This window comes from Martes martes (genome assembly GCF_963455335.1).
Source record: "Martes martes genome assembly, chromosome: 17".
Classification (NCBI taxonomy): domain Eukaryota; kingdom Metazoa; phylum Chordata; class Mammalia; order Carnivora; family Mustelidae; genus Martes; species Martes martes.
This window is the reverse complement of record NC_137905.1, coordinates 49,078,141-49,100,902: the sequence shown is the minus strand read 5'-3', so window position 1 is coordinate 49,100,902 and position 22,762 is coordinate 49,078,141. Positions and strand designations below refer to the sequence as shown.

Genomic DNA, 22,762 nt, shown 5'->3' with positions numbered 1-22,762 from the left:
ATTTTATTAATTTATTTTACAGAGATCACAAGTAGGCAGAGGCAGGCCGGGGGGGGGGTTTGGGGGGAAGCAGGCTCCCCGCCGGAGCAGAGAGCCCAATGTAAGGGCTCGATGCCAGGACCCTGGGATCATGACCTGAGCCGAAGGCAGAGGCTCAACCCACTGAGCCACCCAAGCGCCCTGAGCAGGCAACTCTTCATCTCAGTCAGCGTCGTGAGTTCAATCCCCACGTTGGGCGTGGAGCCGGCTTAAATAAAGACAAAAATTATTGATATCACTCATAGTTAATTTAGCATCTTAGTCATAAAATCTTGAAATCAGAGCCGACAGGCTCTTGACTGGTAGAATCTTAGAATGTAAGAGAGGAAGGGACTTCCCTAAGGTCACACCTCCAGGGCGGGCAGAAGAGTGTGGGGGCCTAGATCTGAGAGCGGTGGGGATTTCCTTCCCCCTCGGAGCCCTCTTCCTGGCCCATCTGCGAGCGTCCCAGCCACAGGTTGAGGGAGAGGAAGGGGCAGTGGCTGGCCCCTCTTTTAACTCGGGAAGGTGGCGGGGGGGGGGGGGTAGGGGACGCGGGGAACACCTTAAACCTTGGAGCTCCGGAGTGGCCCCCGGAGCCAGCGCTACCCTTCCTTCCAGATGACAATTTGTCGGGCACGAGCGGCATGGAGGTGGACGACCGCGTGTCGGCGCTGGAACAGCGGCTGCAGCTGCAGGAAGACGAGCTCGCGGTCCTAAAAGCGGCGCTGGCTGACGCGTTGCGTCGCCTGCGGGCATGCGAAGAGCAGGGTGCAGCGCTGCGCGCGCGGGGAACCCCCAAGGGCCGAGCGCCTCCACGCTTAGGCACCACAGCTTCGGGTATCTTTGCTAGACCGGAGGGATGAGATGGGGAGGTCAGGACCTGGACCTCAAACTCACAACTTCCGTCCTCTAACCCCATCCTCTAGTGTGTCAGCTCTTGAAAGGCCTTCCCACCAGGACGCCCCTCAATGGCGCGGGACCCCCGCGGCGCGTGGGCGGCTATGCCACCTCCCCATCCTCCCCCAAGAAGGAGGCGACGACCTCCGGGCGCAGGTAAGGCACGGAAGCTGGAGTCCCCAGCCTCCTCCAAGACCCAGTGGGAGACGGAGGATGTTTATACGCCGAGGGATGGGCTCAGGGGCCCGAACTCCAGCAATGGAAAGTGCCAGGAGATTCTCGCCCGCCTCGAACACCAGCCCGCTAACCTCATAGGCTCCTAACTATGTGCTCTCTCTTCGCAGCGCCCGCCGCTATTTGTCACCAGAGCGCCTCGCCTCGGTGCGCCGCGAGGACCCCCGCAGCCGCACCACATCTTCTAGCAGCAATTGTAGCGCCAAAAAGGAAGGGTAGGTGTCTGGGCGGGGTTATGTCACAGAGGTGCGGCCGGGACCCCAGATAGGCGTGGGAGAGGGGATGGGGAATTTGGGGTGATGCCCCAGGCCACGAGGTGATATCTTAGAGAGAGGGCATCTAGTTCCGAACACGGAGACAGTGACGGAAACTTGGAGAGACCAATCTTGAGGTAGCATGGTCCAAGTGGAAGGCCTGGAAAGGCGCGACCGACACTGGGGGGCGTGGTCAAGCCTTAAGAGGCTGGACTAAGACTTGGGGCAAGTGAGTGGTTAGGGTCCTTTGGGTAAGCCGGGTTGGAACTTAAGGAGGAGCCAGGCTTGTGGGCGTGGCCATTAAGGTAAAAGAGTCTCCATTGATTCTCAGGGGTGGGGGCGGGACAGAAGCCTCAAAGGACTTTCTGCAGGGAAGAGGGGAATAAAGGGACGGGTATGATTGCGATATGAGGTCACAGGCAGAGTGTTAGCCTGGCAGAATCAGAGCCTGGGGTGGGGATCACAGGTGGCAGGTTAGATGCAAGAAGCAGGTGGAGCGAGTCTGGTACTAGGCCAGAGGGGCGGGGCCACGGATGGGCGGGACCAACCATCAGGGGGCGGAGCCAACCTGGAGGCTTTGTAGGGACTCTGCCCTGGGACTGGATCCCGATTAAGTAATCTCAGTAGAATGCCTGGGGGGACCCGAGGCGAGGGTTCAGGGGGAGCAGTCAGTTATCAAGAGGGGTCAACTCCGGGAGCAGATCAGAGAGGAAGGTGGGTGTGACGAGAATGTTGGGCGTGGTCCATTTCCCTGGAGGCAGGACCACACTGATGGTCGGGGCGGAGTAAAAACCTGAGAGGAGTCACGACGCTGTGGGCTTGGGAGCTGAAATAAGGCAGGAACTGGGTCAAAACCGCACATTTCAACCCGACTCAAATAATAGAAAACACGTCCATAGGGCTATGTGCTAGGCACTACTCCAGGCACTTTGCATGAATTAACCAGTATAATCCTCGCAATCACCGGCGAGGTAGGTACTCTTATTCCCATTTTTTAAAATAAGGAAACCGAGGCAGAGTTTGGGCAACTTGTCCACTCTGCTAGGAAGTGGCAGAGGTGGGGTCTGAACGCAGGCAGACACACCGGCTGGTCCCGGTCTCAAACAACACTCTCCCCCCACCCCACCCCCTCAAAAGAGCCTGTCAGGACCCCACAGCCCGGGATCTGAGACCCAGTGTGACCGGCCGGCTCCCGGGGTCGGCCGCGGAGGGCGGGGCAGGGCGCGGCGGAGCGGGCGCCTCCCAGGGCCGGAAGCGGCGGAGCCCGTCCCGGCTCCACCCCCGGCCCCGAAGCTCCGCCAGCCGCCGCCATGAGTAGCTTTGGAGCTGGGTGAGACCCTCTCGCAGACCCTCTCCTCCCTGCACCCCCGGGGCCTGGATCCCAGGTCTCCCCTCGCCCTCGCCGGGGACCCAGTCTCCCGAGTATCAACCCTTTCCGCCGGCGAAGGGAATGGGGAGACACGCCCCTTCACCGCTTCCCTTGCTGCTTGAAGTTTGGGGCACTGTGGGACTGGGGGTGGGGAGCGCTGGGAGCTCCGTGCTGATTAGGGGTCCCTGGTGACTCCCGTCTTCCAGGATCGCGTCCCTGCCGCTTCGTGCTGTGTGATCTTTGGCGATCACTGCCTCTCTGGGCCTGTGTCTTAGGCTCTGCAAGATGAACCGAGCAAAGCACACGGCCTGCAGAGAGGCAGCGCTCCGCTCCTTACGCGCCCCCCTCCCCGTTATTCCTCAGAGATCTCCAGGGAACCGGTGGGGCAGGGGAGTGGTTTCTCCCCTTTTCTGACCCGTCTGCTAATTAGGGTGTTTTTTCCTCCCCCTTTCCTGACAGCAAAACCAAAGAAGTTATCTTCAGCATGGGTGAGTGGGGAGAGGGGGAGGGGCGTGGTTGGGGATCGCTGGAGGTCACGGGACCTGGCTTATGGAGCCTTTGCCTCTCTGGCCTCAGTTTCCCCGCCCATTTTTTTTTTTTTTTAAGTGAAGCCTGAAGGGGAGAGGGAATAGGGGGTAGGGGCTGCTGTCAGCGCCTGACCTTTGGGGGTGTCCTGGCAGAGGAGGGCTCCGTGAAAATGTTCCTGAGGGGGCGCCCCGTGCCCATGCTGATTCCGGACGAGCTGGCGCCCACCTACAGCCTGGACACCCGCTCCGAGCTGCCCTCCAGCCGTCTCAAGCTGGACTGGGTGTATCCTTTTGCTGTAATCCCTTCCTCCCACCCCACCCCCCCCAATCGGCCAGGTCTGGAGGGGACAAAAGTCCTCCTGGTATGACACTTCAAGAGGGAGGGTCTTTGCCCTGAATCAGGAGGGACTTGCAGTCCTCTGTGGGCCTGAGGGGTCAGGATGACCCTGGAGTCAGAAGAGAGCAGGAGGAAAGCAGATTCGCTGAAATGACCTTTTATGATTCATGAGAGCAGCCAAATGTTTGCTGAGTGCCTTCCATATGTCAGATTCTCTTCTATATTCCAGGCGTGAACTGGAGCTCACCTTCTAAAGGGGGATGGGGGGAGGGAGAAGGTACCAGAAGCCAGTGGTCAAATAAACGAGGTAATTTCAGTTAAGTAATAAATACTAGGAACACAGGGACCCAAGGTCATGTGAGAGGAGTCACTGTTTCTCTGAGGAGGGGGACTTCGAGCTGCACAAATTCAGCAATTAGGAGCCAGCATAGGAAGAACTAGAAGAAGAATGTTCCAGACAGAGGGCATAGCAGGTACGGGGGCTCTGTGGCCAGAGCGAGCTTGGCATATTTGAGAAATAGAAGTTGGAAATGGTGAAGAACCCTGGCAGAAATGGATTGAAACCCCAGCCCAGGCTGGCTGTGTGACCCTGGACAAGTCACCTCGCCTCTCTGTGCCTCAGCTGTGTCCTCTGAAAAATTGGGTTTCGTGATCTCAGATTTATAAGGCTATGAAACAGTGTGTAAAGGTGCCAAGCTCAAATGTGCCTCATAATCAGGGATTGATAAATAGTGACTACTCATTATTTGAGCAGTTAAGATGCCAGGCACTGTTCTCAAGTGTTTTATGGATAAATACAGTGAATGATTCAATCCTTCTCTTTTGTAGAATTGAGAGTGTATTTGTACAAGCAGAACCTCCAAGAGCTCTCTGAAGCCTGCAGGTTGGGAATTATGACCCCCACTTTCTGGATGAGAAAACTGAGTCCAAGAGAGGGACCTTGCCCTGTCCTAGGGAGTCAGAACAGCTCCGAGGCAAAGGACTCCTAACTATGTGGCCCAGGCTTTTCCCAAAAAGCCCACAGGGGCTTGGGGTCAGCATCCTAGGGACCCGGTCCTTGTCCTCTTCTCTCAGGCTTGGTTTCTGCCCTGGGGGAGGCAGGGTTGTTGGAGCCCAGAGTCCCTTTGAGACAGCTGGAAATAGTCATGAGAATCAAAGCGTACTAAGCTGTTGTACCAGGCTGGATCAGCTAAGGCTGCAGAAATCAGCATGGGCCTCAGATGCCCGTCCCCGAAATAACCACGGGCTAGAGCAGTTTTCTGTGGGGTCACGATACATGCATGGGTCAGCATTCATTCGGATATTTTCTGAACATCTGGGGCCAAGGGCTGGGCGCCTGCCCTTGTAGGGCTCCCCGTCCGGTGTGGGGACAGACTCCTTGACAGTGACAACCCACAGTGATCAGGGCTGGGGTGGGGGAACCCAGAGGGGCAGCTGACCCAGCCCGGGGGTCAGAGAGGGCTTCCCAGAGGAGGAGTTAGAGAAGTGAAAGAAACAGCCCAGTCTTGGCCTCTGCGGAACTCACAGTCTCATTGGGGAATGGGGACAGTTAACATGTAGATAAGCAGGTAATTACTGAGGGAGGTAAAGGCGGAAGAAGTGACAGCTGAGAAGAGTAGCAGGTCAAATGTACGAGGCGAAGGGAAAAAGGTTAGTGTCAAGGCCTGGAGTCATGATCTTGGCATTTTGAGGGACTCCAAGATCAGAGAGAGTCAAGGAGGGCTGAAGCCCTGTTGAGGCCAGAAAGGGCCCAGCCAGGCCAATGGAGGGAGCCCCAGAAAGTTCCGAACAGAGGAGTCAGCCATTCCTTCATCAGATACTGAATTCCTGTGTTTGCTCTGTCCCAGGCTCTAATCTGGACACAAAGGATACAGCAGAGAACAAAACAGTGCCTCCTGGAGCAGATACTCTAACTAGGGAGACAGTTAAAACGTGTGGGATTCAGATGCATATAGGACAGAAACAGTTGCGGTTTTAAATAGCATGGGCAGGAAAGGCCTCTCTGAGTTGAGCAGAGACCTGAAGAAGGTGAGGGAGCCATGGAGAGAGGAAGGCGAGGAGAGCTCAGGCCCAGGGAACAGCAAGTGCAAAGGCCCTGAGGTGATAACAGAGCGGAGGCCAGTGTGAGTGGAGCCTGGTTCAGGAATGAGGAATCCGGCCCAGATCAGGCCAGGCCTCATGCCTGGACTTTCGTAAGGATTTTGACTTTTGCTCCGAGTTACTTGGGACCCATGGGAAGGTTGGAGCAGATGTGAGCTGACAGGTCTTAACAGGATCCTTCTGGAGAGAGGGGGGCAGGGGCTTATACTGGTGCTCTGTGGCTGCTGTAACAAATTACTGCAGGCTTCAGGGCTCAAAACAAAAAGTTTCTCTCACAGTTTTGGAGGCCAGAAATTGAAAGTCAAGGTGTGTGTGTGGGGGGGGGGGATGGGTGGGTCGGAGCACACTCCCTCTGGAGGCTCTGGGGGAGAACTTGTCCTGTGTCTGTCTTCTGGCTTTTGGTGGCTGCCAGGAGCCCTTTGGGGGCTCTTTGGCCTGTAGCCACTCCACATCACTCCAGTCTCTGATTTTCCTATGGTCCCTGGTACACCCCCCCCCTCCCCGCCGCGTTCTCATCTTTTCCTCTCTGACTCTTTTACAAGGGCACTTGTCTTTGAATTTAGGGCCCACCCGAGATAATCCAGGATAATCTCATCTTGAGATCCCTAATTATGTCTGCAAAGACTCCTTTCCCCAGTCAAGTCACATGTGCAGATTTCTCCGGGGTTAATATTTTGATGGACATGTTATTGGGGGGGGATACCATCACCCCCACCCCTCGCCAGGGATCTGAGTGGAAGCAGGAAAACCCAAGCCTAGTGCTTGACTCTGGCAGTCAGTGCGCATGTGCGATGCAAAACAGGCTCCTTGACCGGCCCCCGGGCATCTCCAGCTATGGCTACCGCGGCCGAGACTGCCGGGCCAACCTTTACCTGCTGCCCACCGGGGAGATAGTGTACTTCGTGGCCTCCGTGGCCGTGCTGTACAGTGTGGAGGAGCAGAGGCAGCGGCATTACCTGGGACACAACGATGACATCAAATGGTAAAGGCCTGGGAGGTTGGAGGGGCAGGGCTTCGCTTGACCTACAGGCTGGACTCAGGGGAAAAAACAAAAAATGGGTTGCTTATCAGTATTTTAAAGGGCGGTGAATTCACCCAAATGCCTGGATTTTTTACTTCTTTCGGAAACTAGCTAGTGCCCCAGACAATCCCACCGCATGTGGGAGCCAGGTAGAGAACGGCCCCTTTAAGTGGGTGCACTTTCTTAGCCGCCGTTTGGGTCCAGGCCTGAGTTCTGCAGGTCTTGGAGTTAGAGACCCCAGGCCAGAGTCTTGCTTCTGAGCCCGAGTGCCCAGAAAGTGCCCCCTTCTTGTTAGCGGACAAAATCGGCATTTATTGGCCAAGTAACTCCCTCAACCGGCTTGTGGAATGAATAGCCAGGCCTGTGACATTGGCCTGCTCTGGGAGGGGTCCCAGGCTGCCCTGAGTCCCCTCCCTCCCCCTGAGCCCTGTCCATCTGTCCTCTCCCTCAGCCTGGCTGTCCACCCTGATATGGTCACCATTGCTACCGGACAGGTGGCAGGCACCACGAAGGAGGGGAAGGTAACAGATTGGACGGGGAGGCACCTGGAGACTGGGGTGGGGTGGGGGTTGGGGCAGACAGCTGGGGCCCCCCCAGGTAACGGGCCTCTTTCTTCCTTGCAGCCACTACCACCCCACGTGCGCATTTGGGACTCAGTTTCCCTTTCCACCTTACATGTGCTGGGCCTGGGGGTGTTTGACAGAGCTGTGTGCTGTGTGGGCTTTTCCAAATCTGTAAGTCCTGCGGGGCCCGGCATCTGTCCCCTCACCTCCAAAGTCAGAAGCCTTCAGCCCTTCCCCCTTCAGCCCTACCCCTACCCCCAGAACTTTGGGGTGGGGCCACGCCTTCACTGTGATGCTGGAGGTATAGGCCACGCCCCCTGGCAGAATTCCAGGCCCTGCAGGCTGAGCCCCCATCTTTGTGACCTCACAGGGCTGCTCCGTTAGCCATTTGGAGGGGGGACCACATGACTTGATTGTCCCCACACGAACTCCTCAGCGATCTTTGGATTGGCCCACGCTTGTGGCGTTATTTTTGGCATCAACTTTCATTCTTCAAAGGTCCTTACCCCTTAGGCACTGGAGCCCCGTGTGTAGGGCCTTGTGGATCCCTGTGCAGGCCTGGATGGGTGTTGGCAGGATGGGCGTTGGCAGGTCTGGGTGAGATAAGGCCAGAAATGGAGAGTAAGTCTTTAGGAATTTGTAGAGCGATTTGACATTTCCCACAACATCCAAGTCAGTGATTGGTGGGCTTTTTAATCATACTTTAAATTTTTATCAAAATGTATTCTACCAAAGTACTGATATGCAAGGGATTGAGGGACCGTCCTCCCACCGATTGTGTAAGAAGCACTGATTAGAGGCCCCTGGATTTCCTGAGGCTCAAGGAGTCCTTTGAGGGCGCGAGGAATGTGGGGGAGGGAGAAAAGCTATTTTGTTGCCACAGTGTGTGTGTAGGGGCAGGGAAACCCTGCAAAATCAAAATTAAGCTGTTTAACCAAAGCTATAAACACCCAACATTTTGTCACCTTGATTGTTCAATTGCATGTATATAAAAGTTACTCCTTATAAGAATACGGATTGGATGCTCTCAGGATTCCTGACCACATGGAGACTGCAGAGGAAAAGCTGAGGGTGGAGGAGAAGAATTTCTTAGGGACGGGTCATTTCAAAAGGAAAATTCTAGAAACCCTTTAAAATGTGTGTCTGGCTGCCGGACAGGGAATGTATTTGAATGCGTTTCCTGTAATGTGGACCCGGAGCTTTGAAAATCTTACAACAGACCTGCATGGGAAATGTCCCTGTGGGGAAAGTGTTGAGGGGATGGACTCTGACCCACCTTCTCTGCCCCCTTCCTCTCTCTCCCTTCTAGAACGGGGGCAACCTGCTGTGTGCAGTGGATGAATCCAACGATCACATGCTGTCCGTGTGGGACTGGGCCAAGGAGGCCAAGGTGGTGGATGGCAAGGTGGGGTGCCTGTGCTCATCCCCTCTCCTTGGGGTACCTCTGTGGGACTGGCTGGAGCTCAGCAGTTAGGAGTCTGGAACCCGAGACACTCACGTCTAAGTTTAAGCTTTACCATTTGGTGGCTGTGTGACTTCAGGCAAGAGGTTTGCCTCTCTGAGCCTTGAGTGCCTCATCTGTAAAATGGGGATAATGGTAGCATCTTCCTAGTAGGGACTTGGCTTTGATGTTGGGATGCAGGGGTGCATCCAGGCCCAACAGAAAGGTCAGTATGAGGCAGCTACTGACCGTGGCCTTGCCATGTCCAGAATGTTGACTTGAATCTCTGTATGGGCCTGACTTCTAGGTCAGTAATCTGGAGCATGGTAGAGGGGACAGCTCCTTGCTTCAAGGTCATGTGCCTGTTTTGGGCACGAGGCAGGAGACCTGGGTTCTGGATGGGCCCACAGTTTGGGGACAGAGACTTAGTGTTTGAGAGGCCGGGCTCTGGAGTCAGACCTATGTTAGTTGATTTTGGATTTGACGCTTCCCTGGCTGTATGGCCTAGGGCAGGGGACTTCCCCTCTTTGAGCCTCACGTCTTCATCGGTGATGGAGAGCGCTAATGAGCCTGCGCTCACAGGATGCTGTGAGGATTACCAGAGTTAGTGGATGAGGTGCTTAGCACAGTACTTGATTCAGAGTTGGGGTGCTCCAGGGTCTGTTGTTACGTTGATGAAGATGGTCTTAATGCTTGGCTGGCTGGCCCCGCCTCCTGTACTTTAGTTTGCCTGTATAGTAAAGACACAGGCAGTCAGGGTGTGCAGTGCACAACCCGCACAGCTATATAGGGCAGCCCTACATGGGGTGGCCCTGGTGGTTTTGAGGTCCTCATTCAGAATCTTCCCCACTCCCCAAAGTGTTCCAACGAGGCTGTGCTGGTGGCCACCTTCCACCCCACAGACCCCACCCTGCTCATCACCTGCGGGAAATCCCACATCTACTTCTGGAGTCTGGAGGGCGGCAGCCTGAGCAAGCGGCAGGGCCTCTTTGAGGTGAGTGCCATGGGAGTGGGGACAGGCCGGCCCTGAAGAAGGCAGGCAAAGATACCCAGACAGACAACAAAACAAAGGGCCCCAGAGGGTTCCAGAGGGTTCTAGAGGGTTCCAGAGGCTGGAGATGTTGGGAATGCCGAGGTGTTTCCTTCCAGGGCCTCAATTTCCTAACCCAGATTGTGAGGGTAATCCTTCTTAACTCTCAGGTTGTGAGAGTTAATGGGGTGAAGAGTCTAGCAGCCCCTAGCAGATAGTAAGTGCTCAGTAAGCACTACTGTGCTTGCCAAGAATATGGAAAAACACCGAGGTCAGAGGCCGACTGGCCAGAAGAGATGCGCACCCAGACAGACAGACACTGTGCGGGAAGTGGAGGGCTTGGGAGAGAAGATGTGGGAACACCTCTGACAGGGCTTTCCCAAAAAGGGAGGCCCTGATAACACCGAGTACAGGTGAAACAGATATTGAGGAAAGGGTGGGGCAAGGCAGAGAGAAGGACAAAGGGGGGGGGGAGGAGAGGGGAAGAAAGAGGGGTAGGGGCAGAGCAGGGGAGCCAGGGATGGAGAGGGGAAAGCCAGGGACAGAAAGAGGGGGAGACCTGGGGATGAGGAGAGGGGGACCCGGGAACAGAGGACAAGGGAGAGCCAAGGATGGAGAGGGAGAGTCAGGGGCAGAGAGAGGACAGGAGGAAAGTCAGAAAGGAGACAGGAATTGGGTCCGGGGGTGCGCAAGGGAGACAGCGGGGTTAGAAGCTCTCGGCCATGAGCGCCCGTGGAGGCAGGTTGGAGATGGTTGGAGATGGGATGCTCTGTACTGGGCTTCACACCCAAAAGCATGGAAGGGATCCCCTGGACCATGGTCCCGGATGGGGGATGAGCTCTGGGAGGCTCTCTGCTTCAGCAGCCTTTTGACACCTTCCCTTTCTCCTCCACCCTAGAAACATGAGAAACCGAAGTATGTGCTGTGTGTGACCTTTTTGGAGGGCGGCGATGTGGTCACCGGGGACTCTGGGGGGAACCTCTATGTCTGGGGCAAAGGTCGGTGTCACCCCATGTGTTTGGTCCTCCACCCAGTCCTCCCCAACCCCATTTGGCTGAGCCTTCCTCTGCCCCAGCTTGTGTGGCTCATCTGATAAAATAGGCTGAATCCTTACTTGTCTTAATTCCCACCCCACCCCCCATCAAGGCTCAGCTCCATATCCCCCTCTCCATGAAATCTCTTACTCCCCTCCCTTGGCTCCTGTAAATTCTATGGTCGGGATGAAGTGGGAATGATAAACAAATGAGCTGGTTAACCCTTGTGTGGGTGGATGGATGGATGGATGGGTGGATGGTTTGTCCCAGAGCAGTACATGAAGAATAAGGGAATGAGGGAACGGGTTGTCCTACTCAGTGAGTGGAAGGTTGAGTGAGTGAGTGCACTGTCCTCCTCGGTGAGTGGTTAGGTGAATGAACAAGTGCATGAATGAGTGGTTGTCCCAACCATTGGATTGGTACGTTGTCCCAGCAAAGGCTAATGGGGTGAATAAAAGCTTGTCCCGGCAGATGGACAGTCAGTGAGTTTTTTGGCCTGGGTACGTTTGCGTTCATGTACGTGAGGCTCCTGATTCAAGGCTGCACTAAATATTCCCATTTCACAGATGAAAACCATAGGCTCAGAGAAGGCAATGACCCAGCAAGTGGCCAAGCCGGGTACCCTGCCCCACCGCACATGGGTATATGGGAGACAGGCCCGAGTCAGGTGTTGCTTTGTGACGGAGACTCAGTTGCCCTATCTGTACTATGGGTATAATAGCATTGCCTCCATCACCACATTGTTTGGAGCATCCCTTGAGCCTAGACAGCTGAGAATAAGCTCGGAATCACTGGGGTCTGTCTTTCTCAACAGGCCGTGAGTTTTCTGAGGGCAGAGACTATGGGTGATTCATTTCCATATCCCCAGACCCACCGCTGGGGCCATCCCCTGGGCTGCAGGGTGGTGGGAAGATAAGTGGACAAGATGATGTACGTGCACATGGTTCCACATCTGGGTTGAGGGATTTGGGCTGAGGAGGACTGTTGCTCTGAGTCCCTGTCCCAGCCTCCTCCCTGATCCTTGGCCTGTAGTCTTGCCTCCTGGAATTTCGTTTGTTCTCGACCAAGTGTAAATCTGACCCCGTTCTTCTCCTGCCAAACTCTTCCATTGCTCCTTAGTTTCCTCAGGACAACGTCCAGGTTCCTCACAGAGGCCTCTATGACCCTGCATGGTCTGGCCCTGCCTTCCCTGGCCCCTTCCATGTTACATGGAGTCACACCAGATTTCTTCGTGAAGACTTTATTTACGGGAAAATGAGAGTATGCATGCCTGTGCACAAGCTGGGTGGGGTGGGGTGGGGAGAGGAAGAAGGAAAGAATCCCAAGCAGATACCTTGCTGAGTGCAGAGCCCAAGGTGGGGCTAGGGCTCCGTCTCACAACCCTGAGATCATGACCTGAGCTGAAACCAAGAAGTCAGACACTCAACTGTGCGACCGGGCAGGCGCCCAAGACCAGATTTCTTATATTTCCTAAATAGTGCATGCTCTCTCTCCTTGTCTTCGCTTTGCACACCTTGTTCCTTCTGCCTGCAGCACTTCTCCACACTCTGTTGTCCTCCTCATCCTTCAAATCCTTGCTCAGCCATCTTCTCCTCTAGGGAACTCTCCCTGACCTACCAGACTGGGTGTTCTCTCTGGGAATCCCACAGTCTCCTTGGTTTCCGCATCCTAGCCCCAACTACCTTGGGTTGCCACTGACTGGTAGTAGGTCTGTCTCTGCAATGGAACTGTGAGCCCTGTGATAGCAAGATCTGAAGTTGTCTTGGTCACAACTGTGTCCCCAGTATCTCCCAGCATGAAGCTGGGCCCAAAGCAAATTCAAGTGAAATAATTGTTGATTGAGTGGGTTAGTGGGTGAATGATTGGATGGTCAAATGGACAGGTGAGTGAACCGAGGGGTGAATGGGTAGATGGATGAAAAAACAGATGGCAAATGGGTGAATGTTTGAATAGAAGGATAGATTTACAGGTGGATGGTAGTTGGGTAAAAGAAGTGAATGGATGGATGAGAGGTGGTGATGGGTGGGTGGATCAGTAGACAGGTGGATGGATGGATGGATGGGGAGGTGAATGGATGGGTGGGTGGTTGAGGGAGTAGGTGGATGGATGGATGGATGGGTGGGTGGATGGATGGATGATGGGTGGGTGGATGGATGGATGATGGGTGGGTGGGTGGATGGATGGATGATGGGTGGGTGGGTGGATGGATGGATGATGGGTGGGTGGATGGATGGATGGATGGGTGGGTGGATGGATGGGTGGGTGGGTGGATGGATGGATGGATGGGTGGGTGGGTGGATGGATGGGTGGGTGGGTGGATAGATGGATGGGTGGATGGATGGATGGATGGGTGGGTGGGTGGATGGATGGATGGATGGATGGGTGGATGGATGGCTGGATGGATGATGGGTGGGTGGGTGGGTGGATGGATGGATGGGTGGATGGATGGATGGATGGATGGGTGGGTGGATGGATGGGTGGGTGGGTGGGTGGGTGGATGGGTGGGTGGGTGGATGGATGGATGGATGGGTGGGTGGGTGGATGGATGGATGGATGGATGATGGGTGGGTGGGTGGATGGATGGGTGGGTGGGTGGGTGGATGGATGATGGGTGGATGGATGATGGGTGGGTGGATGGATGGATGGGTGGGTGGATGGATGGGTGGGTGGATGGGTGGATGGGTGGTTGAGGGGGTGAGTGGGCGGATGGATGGATGAAGGAGTAGATGGATGGATGGGTGGGTGAGGGGGTAAATAGATCCAAAGTGGATGGGTGGATGGGTGCATGTTAGTTCAGATGGCTTAATGGATGGATAAGAAGGTACTGGAATAGATAAGTCCTGGGTAGCTGAATGGCTAAATGTAGGATTGAGCATTCCAGGTGCATTCGGGGGTCTGTACAGGCACAGCCTCCCTGTGCTGATCCCTGCCCCTGGCCACCCCTCCTCACCCTCACAGGTGGGAATCGCATCACACAGGCAGTGCTGGGCGCCCACGATGGCGGTGTGTTTGGGCTCTGCGCCCTGCGGGACGGGACGCTGGTGTCTGGAGGGGGCCGTGATCGTCGGGTGGTCCTCTGGGGTTCTGACTACAGCAAGCTGCAGGAGGTGGAGGTGAGGAGAGGGAGAGGTTCCTGTGAAGGTGAGAGGACCTCCTCCCATCCCTTTAAGGCTCCAAATAGATCCTCCTCTCCCCAGTTGGTCTCCCCCGACCCCCTCTCTGTATGGGTCCTACCCTCATCTGCCCCTGCCCTCCACCCTCAGGTCCCGGAGGACTTTGGCCCAGTGCGCACCGTGGCAGAGGGCCGGGGGGACACGCTGTACGTGGGTACCACCCGCAACTCCATCCTCCAGGGCTCTGTCCACACCGGCTTCTCACTGCTCGTCCAGGTGAGTGCCTCTCCCGCGTCTGCCCTCCTCCCCACATCCCTCCATCTCTCTTCCCACCGTCCTTTCTCACCACATCCCTGCCCCATCCCTTTTCCTCTGGCCCAGTAAACCCCACTCACCTTCCCTTTATGTGCACCCACCCCATAAACCCACCCCCATCCTAGGACCCCCGCCCCAGAACTCCCCATGGTCCAGTAACCAGTCAGTTACTGCTGGCAGAGCAGAGGGGCCCCAGGACCCCTGCTGCAGCCGTGCCGCCCTCTGCCCCTCTGATCAGGGGTGGTGTCCATTTCTGTCGGTAAGTGCCCGGGCACGTGGTCCCATGGGCCACACGCATCTTGGGCCACGCACCTCCCAAGTCCCAGTCCCTGAATCTGGGAAGGCCCCCTGGAGGCTGCCTGTTTTCCTTCTTGAACCTTAAGTGCCCTCACCTCCCTCCTGGTGTGCCTGGTGTACCCGGCACCCAGTGACCACCCCAACCCTGCCCCACCCCCCACCGAGGGGCCTTATAGTATATTAGGCTGGTTTGGAACAGGAATTCTGGGGCGTGACTGCCCGGGATCGAATCCCCTCCCTGTCACTCCCTCACCATGTGATATGAGGCGGTGAGGAGCCTCCGTGCCTCTGGGCAACAGGACAGTAACAGAACCCGTCTTCGTGGGTGTATGTAAGGACCCCATGAGTCCGTTCCCACCCAGCGTTTAGGATGACACCTAGCACAGAAGTCCGGGCCAGAATTACCCCTTGATGGTGGTTCCGCTTTCTCCACTCCTTCCGTGCCTTTTCCCTGTCACAGGCCAGCTGAGGTCCATGCTCCTGCTTCTAGATCTCTCTCTGCCTCTGGCTTCCATGGCACATGGAGGCAAACAAGGGTTAGAGGGACTTTCTAGATGTCCCAAGGCCAGAAGGGACCTTAGAGACCCCTAAAAATGGTATCAGTATTACATAATATTGATTATATAATTAATAGGTTAATGTATTATTAGAACTTTATTGTTCACATTGGTCATTATACTAACAATTATATTATCACAATTAATAATAATATAATAACAATTATATTATCACTGTTCATTTTTATTCCGTAGTATAGTAATAGCGCATGTTAATACTAGTCCCTTCCACTTCCTGAGCGCTCTGGGCTAGCCTCGGACACTGTCCATCCATGATTCAAGTGAGCACAGCAATGTCTTGAGACACATACGGTGATGGGTCCCATTTTACAGAAGATTAAACTAAGGATCCAGGGAGAAGTCACCTGACCTGTCAGTCACAGGGAGCTGAGGTCAGACTCCCCAGGCCGAGTACCCTCCACGGGATCCGAGTACCCCGCACGGCATCCCACGGCCTTCTGGACGCCACCTGACTCCCGGGGTCCAGCTCCCTCCCGGCATGGCTCTCCCCCGCCCCCCTGCACTACAAACAGGAGAACAGAGGCCTGGGGAGATGCAGCATTTGCCTGGAGCCACACACCAGGGCCGGGGGCTGCTGGCTCACAGCCTCCTCCAGACACACGGGGGGAAAGGATCTTCCCTGGGTCCCCTGTGGCCCTAGTGTGTTGCTGGGGCTAGTCTAGCACAATTTTGTTTTTAAGATTTTACTTATTTATTTTGAGAAAGAGAGCATGAGTGGGGCGGGGTGGGGGGGGGGGCCAGAGCAGAGGGAGAGGGAGAAGCAGGCTCCCTGCTGAACAGGGAGCCCAATGACATGGGGCTGGATCCCAGGATCCCGAGATCATGCTGTGAGCCCGGAGCCCTAAGCCGAAGGCAGATGTTCAACCAGTTGAGCCCCTAGTCCACCACTTCTTTTCTTTATTTATTTGACAGAGAGAAAGAGATCACAAGTAGGCAGAGAGACAGGCAGAGAGAGAGGGGGAAGCAGGCTCCCCACCGAGCAGAGAGCCTGATGCGGGGCTCGATCCCAGGACTCTGGGATCATGACCGGAGCCAAAGGCAGAGGCTTTAACCCACTGAGCCACCCAGGCGCCCTCCACCACTTCTTTCTGGCACCAGGGTCTTGGGGAAAGGGCCTAGATTGGCCGTCTCCACACTGCCGTCTCCCCTGTCCACCAGGGCCACGTGGAAGAGCTGTGGGGCCTGGCCACGCACCCCAGCCGGGCACAGTTTGTGACATGCGGGCAGGATAAGCTGGTGCATCTGTGGAGTGTGGAGTCCCACCAGCCCCTGTGGAGTCGGGTCATCGAGGTAAGGGGATGGGGGACCTGGCACTGTGTTCTAACAGAACCGCCTATCTCAAGGTGTCTGGGCTCCATGCAACGAATGGAAACCACTTCAAGTCTTTTTAAGCAGACTGGGATTCATATATATACATACATATATATATATATATATATATATATATATATATATATATATGTATGTATACACACACACACACACACACACACACATATATATCTTTCAAGGTTTTATTTATTTGAGAGAGAGCACATGTGTGCCAGAGTGGGGGGAGGGGCAGAGGAACAAGCAGACTCCCTGCTGAGCACAGGGACTCGATCCCAGGACCCTGAGATCATAACCTGAGCCGAAGTCCAATGCTTAACCCACTGAGCCCCCTGGGTGCCCCGAAGCAAAAAGGGATTTAATGCAGGGACATGGGTGCTTACAGACTTGCTCAGAAGGGCCGGAGGAATGGGTTCTCCCCCAGAAGGAGGCCCAGAACCCACCCCTCCCTCTGCCACAGTCAGGAGCACTGGGTTCAAGAAAGTCCCCTCGTCCTTGCCGGGAACTGGGAAGCTGGGGTCACTGCGAAGGCTGGCCCAGGAGCTGCCCCGTTCAGTACATGTGGCTCGCCAATGAACTATAGAACGTCAACAGAATGAAGACTTCAGTGCCTAGTGGCCCCGTATTGGGAAGTACAGATCATGAACATCTCCGTCGCTGTAGAGGCTTCTGTTGGACTGGCTTGGCCTCTGAGCAGCCCAGCACTGGCCCCTTTTGCACTGTATATTTGATACTCCACGCTCTTGCCTTCCAAGGCTGGTGACTTCCGACGAGGGTAGCAAATGGCATTGCTTTCACAGCCCACATGATGGATGGAAGAATGGGGCGTCTGACTTGGGTCTTCCGGACCCCACGAGAGTGCAACAGATCGTCTGACCCAAATCACAGTGGGGACCCTCGCTGCAAAGGATTCTGGGCAGTATAATTTTTAAGCTCCCCTGCCTGTCCCCCTGGGACATGAGAACATCAGTCTGACATATCCCCCGCACCACTCTTTGAGGCTTTGCTCCGGGAATGCCGGGTTACCTCTGATCCTAGAACGCTTGATGGCCTTTGAACTCCTCTGAGTCAGGCACGGTGTGCTCTGGAAATTGTTAGGGCCAGGTATCATCATCCTTATTCCGGTGTCGAACTACCCGGGAGTCGCTAGAAACACAGAACCCTTCACCCCCTCCGCAGAGCGTCTGATTCAGGAGTTCTATATTTGGGACCCGAAATCTGCAAGTCGGTAACGAGCTCCCTTAGAGTCTTCTGATGCGGGCAGCTTGTCAACCACGACCAGAGGTGCTGGCTTTGCACGGTACCCACATCGTCCTTTTAACTTCTCGCTACCTCCCCAAAGCAGTGGGGATGACAGATCCCCACTTGGAAGGAAGCACGGAAAGGTTAAAAAAATCACTTTCCCATCATCACCATGTAATTACAGTCAGAACCAGCCTTTGTGGGGTCCTTCCTGTAGGCCATCTGGCTTACCGGCTTACTGTTCTGAGGACTTCACATCTGGCCTATAACAACCCTGCGAAGGATTGATGTTCTCCCTTTGTCAGATGAGGCAGGCCAGGCTCGGACAGGAAAGGGTTTTTGATGTCACCTAACTAGGGAGCGTCAGAGCCGTCATGTGAACCCAAGTCTGATTCCAGGGTGCTCCATCACCCTGAGAACGAACCACATGCCCCCAACATTCAAAAAATGGAAATACTTTAAAAAGAAAAAAAAAAAAAGGCTCTTGGACCTGCCTGGTGAGGAGTTGATAGAATTTTATGGAAAGCAAAGTTGGCATTATCTATCAAAGGTCTTAAAACTCTGGATACCCTGAGTCCCAACAAGCTTACTTCTACAAAGTTACCTAGGGGAGTCACAGTTGAGTGAAGCTGGGGGAATTTAGCCCAGGAGTATGAAAGGCATCAGTCAGCAGTGACAGCAGGACTGCTTTCTGTTTGAGCTGAAATGGTACAGGGAGGGGGAGTGGTTTGGGAACGTCTGTGGCCGCAGAGGAAGGTGACAGCCCTTGGCTCTGGGGTTGGGGAATGATGGCCGGATAGACCCCAGTTCTCAATCCTGCCTCTTCTTTCCCCTCAGGACCCTGCCCGCTCTGCTGGCTTCCACCCCAGTGGCTCTGTCCTGGCCGTGGGCACAGTGACTGGCAGGTAAAGCTGAGTTGGGCATTTGGGGAGAGCTTCTCTGCTACCTGTGAGAACTGTCCCTTGACACCCATCCCCCTATCCTATGTCCCTAGAGCCCACAGAATCTGTAATTAAGACTGTTCCCCAGACTGTTCTGACATTTGTCTAGAGTCAGCCTCTCCCCCAAATCTTTTCTGGGGTCCCTCAGGCCCCACAGATTGCTGCCCGCTCCCCCTCATACACACACACCTGATCAGCTCATACCCCCCTCCCCCAACCATGCCTTCTCCTTAAAGGTGGCTGCTCCTGGACACGGAGACCCATGACCTGGTGGCTATCCACACGGATGGCAATGAACAGATCTCAGTGGTCAGCTTCTCTCCAGGTAAGCGGCGGGGCCCGGGGATCTTGGAGAAGCCAGGCCTGGGAACTGAGGCTCAGTCACTAGCAGGGGGAAGGCGTGGCGGCTGTGTGGCAAGGCCGAGTCTAGGACTGTAGTGGGGACGGAGCTTGGGACAGCTAAGGAGTCTGGAATAGCGGGGGACTGAGTCAGAGAAGGGGGTAGAGCCTGGGTGCCTCCTCATAGCCCCCCCTCCCCCTCCCCCAGACGGGGCGTACCTGACCGTGGGCTCCCACGACAACTTGGTGTACGTGTACACGGTGGACCAGGGCGGCCGCAAGGTCAGCCGCCTGGGCAAGTGCTCGGTGAGTGGGCAGTGGCCCCCAGCCTGCGCCGCCACCCCATCCAGGGGCTGCAGAATTAACCAGTTTTCTCCTTCAAGGAAGCACAGCTTCAACGCTACTGACTCTGCCCTGATCACTTCAAGGAGTCTTAGCCCCGCCCACACGTTGCCCCCACCCCCATCCCGTGTTATAAGCCCCCCCCTCTGTGTCTAGCCTTGCCCACCTGTTCTAAACTCCCCTTGTGTTCTAAGCCCTTTCTGTCTGGCCCCGCCCATCACAGTCTGGCCCCGCCCCCCGGGAGTCTGGCCCCGCCCCCACGCTCCAAAGGCTGTGTATCCTTCCTTTGGCCCCTTTGTGTTCTCACCCTACCTCTGTATTTTGCCTTCCACCTCTCCTGGTCCAGCCCCACCCCTTCGGGCTCTAACTCCACCCCTTCCCTCCCCCCTCCCCCCACAGGGCCATTCCAGTTTTATCACCCACCTGGACTGGGCCCAGGACAGCAGCTGCTTTGTCACCAACTCGGGGGACTACGAGATACTGTACTGTGAGTGCTTTGAAAGCCAAAGGGCGCCCTCCTTCAGCTTCCTTATTTCCGTGTGAGATTTCCGTAGACTTCCCTGACTTCCGGGAAGGCGCGCAGGGCTTTCTGGCCTCTCTCCTCTATTGAGGGGCTGTTTTGATTGATCAGGTCTCCTGGCTTTGGATTTGCTCCCCTTTCTGGTTCGATGGGTGGGGTACAGGTTTCTGAGCAGATCCCCTGCTCAGGCCTGGGGCTGTCACCACCGAGGTTCTAGTGACTTCATCAAGTCGGGAGAGGTGGAATGAGCCCTAGGCCCTTACCTCCCATCTCGGACCTCCGTGACCCTGGACTGTAAAATGCATGGGATAAGTCAGTAGTTCTTTGTGCTCTAAGCACCTCCCTCCCCACGTTTTCTGCCCCAGGGGACCCAGCTACCTGTAAGCAGATCACTAGTGCAGATGCTGTGAGGAACGTGGAATGGGCCACGGCCACTTGTGTCCTAGGATTTGGGGTGTTCGGTAAGTTGTGGAATGGGGGAGGTCCCACTCAGGGTAGGAGTTCCAAGAAACATCCTCGACTGGTGATCTTTGGATCACCAAAGATGATTACTGGTTATCCCCAGGCCCAGCGTGGGCCCTGCCGTCCTGAGCCTCACAGGCTAGTGGAGGAGACAGACCTTTCTGTTCCCAGATAGCCCAGAGTCAACTGGGTTGGGACTGGGCTGCCACCGGACCCCAGCCTGGGAGGGAATCAAGGAGGGCTTCCTGGACGAAGGGCTATCGAAGCTGGACCTGGAGAATGAGGAGGCAGTGAGGAAGAAAAACAGTCCTGAGGCATAGGGAATCATGGCATGTCTCCCACAAAAGCAGGGAGGTGGCAGAGAACTTGGCATTTAGAGAAGTCCAAGAAGGCAGAAGGGCTAAATCATTGTGGGGTTCAAGGGGAGCCCTGGAGAGGAGGAGGCTGGAGCAGCATTGGGCAGAGCCTGGGGGTCATGCTAAGAAACCTGGGCTTTCTGGGGAGCCTGGCTGGCTCAGCCGGAAGAGCTTGTGGCTCTTGATCCTGGGGTCAGGAGTTTGAGCCCCACCTGGGGTGTAGCAATGACTTACATAAATTAAACTTAAAAATTGTTTTAAAAGAGGCAGCAGTGGCCTGGGCTTTCTCCCAAGGCCACCAGAGAGCCACAGAAGGATTCTGAGCAGTGAAAGGCCAGGGTCAATTACACATTTAAAAAAGATCATTGTAGTTCTCATCCCTGGCCAGAGACAGGCTAGGTGGGAGGAAGGAGGGAAGCTGGGACCTGCTCACCCCAGCTGACCTCTCACCCCCACCCACCCCTCATCTTGCCCACAGGGATCTGGTCCGAGGGAGCTGATGGTACTGACATCAACGCCGTGGCCCGCTCCCATGACGGGAAGTTGCTGGCTTCAGCTGATGACTTTGGCAAAGTCCACCTGTTCAGTTATCCCTGCTGTCAGCCCCGAGTGAGTCCCCACCCCGGGGGGCTGGCGGGGTGGGGATGACAGGCAACAGGTGGCGGTGAGAGTGAGGCAACACGCTCCAGGCCTGGTTCCCCACCTGTACAAGGAGTGCAGTGACTTGATCCTGAGGGTGGTTCTTGACCTCAGAGTTGATAACTTTCGGTCTCTAGCGCTAATGCTCTTCTCGAAGTATCTGCGATCCTTATTTACAGCAGAAATAGTCACTGAGCCCCTACTGTGTGCCTGGCACGGGGGCTTCAGCCAGGAAAATGACAGATCACCTTCTTTCATTTCTTTCTCTCCCTCTCCCAGGCCCTCAGCCACAAATACGGCGGACACAGCAGCCATGTGACAAACGTGGCCTTCTTGTGGGATGACAGCGTGGCCCTGACCACGGGGGGCAAGGACACCAGTGTGCTGCAGTGGCGGGTGGTCTGAAGTGGGGAAGGAGAGTCCCAGGGACGTGGGGCCAGGGGAGAGTCAGGGGGCAGGGCTGGAGTTCTATTTTCGGGAGATGTCTATTGCCGAGTAGAGTAATATATACCCAGAGTACGTCTATAGCAGGGGGGTTCCGGGGGCGGGGGGGTGGACTGACAGAAGTCTCTATTTATCGGGGTGGGAAGAGGGGCCACATTGCTTTGGGGGAGCCATTAAGGTGTTTGAGTTGGAGTGTTTTTTTAAGTTCATTCTTTTATATCATCCAGAAATAAAGACACATGCACTGACGCAGGGGGTCAGGGTCTGTGTGTGTCCGTAGAGTCGGTGGCTTTAAGCGAGTGCGTGGGGTGGGCGGGGGGCGTGTCGATGACCATGTTTGCGGTGAGGGACCGTGACTTAGGTCTCAGTGGCCCACATCGCCAACTGAGAAAGGCAGGTGTGCCTCCCGGCCTCAGGGCCATCGAAGCAAAGATTTGTGGGCAGTCAGGATATTCCCTCCCTACCTTCTCTGGCCTTTCGCGACCCAGAATTTTTCTCGGGGATCAGCATCCTCTACGCCATAGAAACAAGACTCTGAGGCTCGTTAATTTCCAGTCTCAGGCCTCACATCCCGGGGGAAAGTTGTGATTGGCTCATCCGCGGATCAATCAGCGTGGCCTGCTGCTTGGGCTACTGTAATTGGCTCCCCTTGGGCGGAGATCAGCCTGGGACCCATCCTCGCAGCTGGGGACAGGGGATTGTGTGAGCACATGGCAGCCTCCACCTCAACCACAGTTTGAAGCAGGCACGGGGACTTTTCAGAGAAGCGGGCAGATGACACAGTAAATGGCTGGGAGATGGGGTATGAGGACCCTGGGTTGCAAGAGCCAGAAATCCAACTCTATCTAGCATAAGTAGTGATAAAAAGAAGGTGCCGGTCATAAAACTGGGTGATCCAGGAGGGGCCCAGCTGCATTGGGGGGGACACATATTTTTAGCTTTTTATTGGTCTTTAATGTAATATTCAGGGAAGTACACTCGTCAACAACATACAGTCTCCTGGACTCACGGGTTTAT

General features: G+C 55.4%; 1 protein-coding gene across 1 annotated transcript; it reads left to right on the top strand.

Annotated features, from left to right (window-relative positions):
• The first annotated feature begins 2,700 nt into the window (after nucleotides 1-2,700).
• Nucleotides 2,701-22,022, top strand: EML2 (EMAP like 2). The gene is made up of 19 exons (XM_080828097.1): nucleotides 2,701-2,736; nucleotides 3,235-3,263; nucleotides 3,456-3,585; nucleotides 6,572-6,721; nucleotides 7,212-7,281; nucleotides 7,384-7,494; nucleotides 8,633-8,728; nucleotides 9,624-9,758; nucleotides 10,693-10,792; nucleotides 13,787-13,941; nucleotides 14,092-14,217; nucleotides 16,290-16,421; nucleotides 18,540-18,607; nucleotides 18,880-18,968; nucleotides 19,191-19,288; nucleotides 19,724-19,811; nucleotides 20,210-20,305; nucleotides 21,141-21,271; nucleotides 21,581-22,022. Exons 1-19 carry the CDS (start codon nucleotides 2,717-2,719, stop codon nucleotides 21,704-21,706), a joined length of 1,950 nt encoding a protein of 649 aa, XP_080684223.1. The 5' UTR covers nucleotides 2,701-2,716; the 3' UTR covers nucleotides 21,707-22,022.
• The last annotated feature ends 740 nt before the right edge of the window (nucleotides 22,023-22,762 follow it).